The sequence below is a fragment of the Myotis lucifugus genome, unplaced genomic scaffold, assembly GCF_000147115.1.
Source record: "Myotis lucifugus unplaced genomic scaffold, Myoluc2.0 scaffold_333, whole genome shotgun sequence".
Taxonomy (NCBI): Eukaryota; Metazoa; Chordata; class Mammalia; order Chiroptera; family Vespertilionidae; genus Myotis; species Myotis lucifugus.
This window is the reverse complement of record NW_005871381.1, coordinates 722922-728487: the sequence shown is the minus strand read 5'-3', so window position 1 is coordinate 728487 and position 5566 is coordinate 722922. Positions and strand designations below refer to the sequence as shown.

The 5566-nt window shown below is 57.1% G+C and overlaps 1 protein-coding gene across 1 annotated transcript in view; it reads left to right on the top strand.

Moving 5' to 3' along the window:
• Positions 1-319: 319 nt before the first annotated feature.
• KCNIP1 (potassium voltage-gated channel interacting protein 1) overlaps positions 320-5566 on the top strand; it is a 247469-nt gene continuing 242222 nt past the window's right edge. Inside the window, exon 1 of the mRNA XM_006100956.3 lies at positions 320-554. Coding sequence (XP_006101018.1) covers positions 467-554 — 88 coding nt within the window. The 5' untranslated portion in view covers positions 320-466. The remainder of the gene's footprint in view (positions 555-5566) is intronic.

Sequence of the window (5566 nt, the reverse complement as noted above, 5' to 3'; positions counted from 1 at the left end):
AGGGCCAGCCGGGAAGCTGCGGAACGGAGTGTTTTGGCGTAGCAGTCCCCTCCCTTCTGACTGGAGTATTAATTGCTACATTGCCACTGCCTGGAAGAAAGACAGCCAGCGGAGCCTGGGAGAGCTCCCGCTCCCTCCCTGCTCGCTCCGCTGCACGCTCCTCCTGGTTCCCTCGGAGCGCCCTGCGCCCTGGCAGCGCTGGCCCAGCCCTGGCATCCCCAGGTCCTCCTGTGGGTAGCACTTGAGTGGAGGGAAGGAGAGTGGAAGGGAGCAGACAGCGTGCCCTGCAGGCTCTCTGGATGCAGAAGCCGGGCTCCCTGCAGAGGCAGCTGTGCGGTGCCAGGAGCTCCCGTGGTGCGTCCCTCTCTCAGGGCTCGCCCAGGCGGGCTCCAGGTGCCAGGGGCACGCAGAGCAGAAGCCTTCGCTTTTGGGCATTGACAGCAGAGCCTGCCTCCCCTCTGCCACCATGAGCGGCTGCTCCAAAAGATGCAAGCTTGGGTTCGTGAAATTTGCCCAGACCATCTTGAAGCTCATCACCGGGACCCTCAGCAAAGGTAGGAAGCCTGGCCCGGACCCTCCTTTCCTGTCTTGACAGATCTGGCTGGTCGGGGTGCCTCGGCGTGGCCAGTGGGGCTGTTCTGGAGTGCTTGTGTTCCAAGGAGGCAGGGAGGGACCGGTGGCTGGGATTTGGGGTTGCTGACAGCCTGGGTCCTGGCCTGGGCGGGCGGGCACCGGGCCAGGGAGCTCAGCTGGCGCTAATTGTCTGGAACTTTGGAAATGGGTTTGGTGGTGTGTGGCCGATCGCTTACAGTCGGGCGGAGGGAGAGCGCCCTTCCCGGAACACTGGAAGCTGCATAGCGTGACTAGAGTTTCAAGAAGTTATCCGCAGAGTGTGTCTTGTTGATAAGAGAGACTTGGTGCGGGGGCTGTGAGTAACTGAGAACGGAGATGCTGGAGGGCCAGCAGGAGGCGGCCCTGGGCCCTGGTGGGGGTGGGATCCGTCGCTCTGGGCTTGATGTACCGAGCTTTCTCGCGGGGTTCCAGCGTGCTGCGTTTCCGGGGCTCTGGTCATCGGTCTGCCTCTTGGACCCCTGTCCCTCCGCATTGCCTGCCTGTGTTGATGTCTGTCCTCTGCTTCTCTAAGAACGGGGGCGGCAGCCAGTCCCCAGGTTTGCCTCCCCGGCAGCCCAGAAAGGGCGGTCGGTCGGGACTACAGCCAGGACTGTGTGTCTGTGACTCAGCCCCCAGGGCAGAGGGGAGGCTGTCTTCTCAGGGGCCGTCCCTGCCTCTGGAGCCCGATCTTCCACCCTGACCAGGGAGGTGAGGCCCTCGGGGACACTCTGGCAAACTTTCTGGAGAGAATATTTAAAGGGACAGCAGCAGCATGATGTGGCTTTGCTGGCTGGAAAAAGATGTCTTTAAAATTCACACCTGATTCAGGAGATGGGGTTATGGGGGAGATGCATTGGACGCAGGAGGCAGGAGATTTGATCAGGATTTTAAAACTTGAAGATGAGCGAAGAGACGGGCCGTGCGTGGCAGCTCTAATAATGACATGGCTCTAACCCAGCTGCCTCGTGGGTCTGGCCTGCTGCAAACTGAGAGGCAGGTGTGCGTGTGTGGTGGGGAGAGAGGGTGAGATGTTGCTATCTACTTTCTCAGGCCCTTTCGTCGCTCCTGTTCTGTCCCCACTGCCCTCCTCCAGGGAGCCCAGGGGGACTGCACCCCAAAGGCTGAGGGTCAGCTGCCTGGCAGAATTATTGGGAGGCCTGCGTGGGATGGACTGACGTGGGGAGGAGCGTGCAGAGGGCTGGGGAGATTGCACAAAGTCCCACCACTCAATCCTCTGAGACAAATTGAGGCTCCGCACCCCCCCCGTCATCTCCCCACCCCCTCCCCCCGCATCTCTGGCACCAGGATCTCAGGAGTGTGGGGTGACGGGCAGCATCTCAGGCCAGTCTCTGCTTCCCAGAAGTGCAGCAGCAAGAGCTTGAGTCCGAGTTTAGAAACCTGGGCAAGCCCCCGCCTCGCTGAGCCTGTTTCCTGGTGTGGGAGATGTGTCCGTTACCTTCGGCCTGTCTACTCCCAGCACTGCCTCGAGGACCCAGGAAGCTGAGACGGGGATTCCTTTACGGAGTGTGTTGCAGTGACCACACATGAGGGTGTGGTCAGGATTGAGATGGGCCTGGGTCTGGGGAGGGTGCCCCACTCCATCCCGTCTACAACCCCAAGGTCAGAAGTTCCTTCATTTAGCTGCAGGTGGGTCTGCTCACTCCAGAGGGATGTTCTGCAGCAGGAGGGGTGAGTGTGAGAAAGTGAGTCCGTCAGAGAGAGTGCTTGCAAAGGGGCGTATGTGTGTGTGTGTGTGTGTGTGTATGAGAAAGAGAGGACTAGAGATGGAGAGAGAGGATGGACAGCTATCTGAATTCAAGAGCATGAAGATGCTATCTTCTGCCTACAATCATTGGCTCAATGTTTGTTTATTACCGACTCTGTTGCACACTCATTACTAGACACAGGACACGTGGATGAATAAGATGCAAGCCCTTGCCCTAATCGGTTTGTCTCAGTGGACAGAGCATCAACCCACAGACTGAAGGATCTCAGGTTCAATTCCAGTCAAGGGCACGTACCTCGGTTGCAGGCTCCATTCCCAACCCCTTGCGGGAGGCAGCCAGTCTCTCATATAGATGTTTCTCTATCTCTCCCCCTTCCTTCCACTCTCTCTAAAAATATCTTCAGGTGAGGGTTAACAAACAAACAAACAGAAAGGATGCAAGCCCTCCATCCAGAAATGGGTATTCAGGTGGGGGCACGGACGGAGGACACAGGCACCGCCTGGACATGACGCTGATGGAGACATGGGGGCCACGGGGCCAGGGAAGGGCAGCCTGGGGCAGAGCTGAGATGAGCAGGGGGCAGGGCTGGGCAGATGGAAGGACTGTCGGGCTCTGCAGAGAAACCCACCAGCGGGTCAGGACAGCCCCTCTCTCCTCTCGGAATCCCAGACACTAAGATCCATGTCGCATGGAAAGTGCTCCATGGGAACCCGCACTGGGGACCCACCCCGGGGACCCGCACCGGGACCTTGTCTTTCCCTGACCTGCCTCAGTCCTGAGCTTTCTGTGGCTGAGGCTCGGGGAGGTGGCCCACAGCCGGTGCCAGGACAGGACCATGTCTCCTAGCCCCGCACAGAGCACCAAGTGTTTACACAGCCTGGCTCTGTGCCAGGCAAGCCCTAGGAAGCTGGTGTACTGCCCACCCCAGGTGTTTGCTAAATATTTGCTAAATAAATGGCTGTGGGAGCAGGGCCAGGCCTGGAGCAGGTGAGCGGAAAAAGATCTAATGCAGTGGTTCTCAACCTTCTGGCCCTTTAAATGCAGTTCCTCAAGTTGTGACCCAACCATAAAATTATTTTCGTTTCTACTTCATAACTGTAATGTTGCTACTGTTATGAATCGTCATGTAAATACCTGATATGCAGGATGGTCTTAGGCGACTCCTGTGAAAGGGTTGTTCGACCACCAAAGGAGTTGAGACCCACAGGTTGAGAACCGCTGGTCTAATGTATAGACCAGCCCTCAGTGGATTCAGATGAGGCTCTGTGTGGGCGTATTACATTTGCTTAAAGATTTGGGGGTTTAATTGTGTTTTTGCTTATTCATTATTTATTGCACTGAGTCCTACGATGGCCGTAATCCAATCCTTAGAAGGCATTTCTTTGTCCCTCTCAGGACTGAGGAGCATAAAGGTACTACAGGACCAGGTGCCCCCTGCTGGTCCTGGGACCACGTATTGTTTCTTAGCTGCCTTGGGCATACCTGGGGGGCAGGGGGAGCCCACAACCCCTTCCCTGTCCTTCCTGTCCCTGAAATCGGCTTCCCCCACTTGACGCCAGCAATCCCCTTTCCTGGTGGTCCAAGCTGCTCTGTGGCCCAGAATCCTCGTCGGTGCCCTTTTCAAAGATGAGCTGATCAGGTTCTTCTGCTCACACCCCCACCCTTGACCTTGACCTTTTCCTGTAAGAACATGGTTGGGAAAGGCCGTCTTCCCCACCGGACTTAGGACTGCATGCTCTTTGCACACCACTGTAGCCAGAATTCCTGTCTAGTGCCCAGCCCAGGGTGGGCGCTTCACCAGCCGTGTAGGATGAACAGAGCAGCACCGCCTGGCACAGATGCCAGCCAGGGCCCTGAGATGAGCTTGAAGTCGGAGCTTTCTAGGACGCACCATGCAGGCCCCTGTCCCAGCAGCTCAGCAAACGTGCTCTGAATCTGCCCACGTGCAGCCAGAGGGTGAGCCTCGGCCAGACCATTCATTCAGAACTGTGCCCGAGCAGGCTTCCTGGCACCCCCACTCCTGCCCCTTCAGCTCCCCTTTGATTTGTCTTACATGCTGGATGTCTCCAAATTTAAAGGAAGAGTTTCTCTTGCATTAAAAAAAAGAAGAAGAAGTTTGCAAACCAGCAATGCAGGGGAAAGGACAATGGGTGCCGGCCTGACATCTGGGTCCTCACCCCTCTGGCCACGCTGCCTGCACTATCACATGGAGTCACAAGGCCTCCTTACAGGGTTCACGCAGCTGTGTATACAAGCTCCCTGCATGGCAAGTGCTCGGCCGACGTTCTTTGGTGCTGCAGTTAATAGCTGATCCTCTCAGGGCTGTGAGCGCCGTGGGCCTTGGTTCCTCACTCACTGCTGGTTTTTCCAGCACTGGGCACAGACTCTGAGGGGCATCTCTAGTTTCTAGAACATTCCCTGCTTTACCTCTCATGCACGTGCTTTCCTAAGGCCCTACCCCGTGCTGAGATGACATTTGCACCATTCCCCACACCTGGTTCCCTGACCAGGCATTAGGAGCATGCCTCTCAGAGCCAATCCTCCAGCCCACCCCCAACTTAGCCAAAGCCCAGCTCCTGACTTAGATGCGTAGTTAAACCGAGGTCTGGGAAACCCGCCTCTTCCTATGCAACCAGCTCCCCACTCCCTCACAGAGCCCCCAGGGCTGCGGGTGTGCAGCCTGCATTCTGGCCAGGCAGATTCCAGCCCATGTCCTTCTGCACTTTGGGAACCCCTGGCAGAGATGGCAGAGCCAAAACAAGGAAGGAGGAATCCAGGCCAGGAGAGCTTGTAGCATCATCCTGGCCACCCACGTGGCTGCAGCGTGGGGAGGCGGTGCGGGGGCCGACCTCAGAGATTTATCTCCAGGACAATGCCCTGGAGCCCCCCTCTCCCCTCCCACCCAGGCCCAGGCTGTTTCTCTCTGTGAGTCAGGACCTCTGCTTCAGACCCATCCGAGACATGCTGTTCCTCTTGCTTCCTCCTCAACTGCTTGCTATTCAGGATCCTCAAGAAACTGACTTTGAACTTGGGGACGGGCTCTGCCTTTAGGCAGGTTGGGCTGAGTCCCAACTCTGCCTGGTGTCTCCCAGCTGTGTGAGCTTGGGGGAGTTACACAACCTCCACAAGCCAGGGTTCCTCGCTTTTAGTTGGAGATAATGATATTATCAACTGCCCGAGGTTGTTTTCCTTAATGAGATATACAGGAACAGGCTGGCAGCCATCCG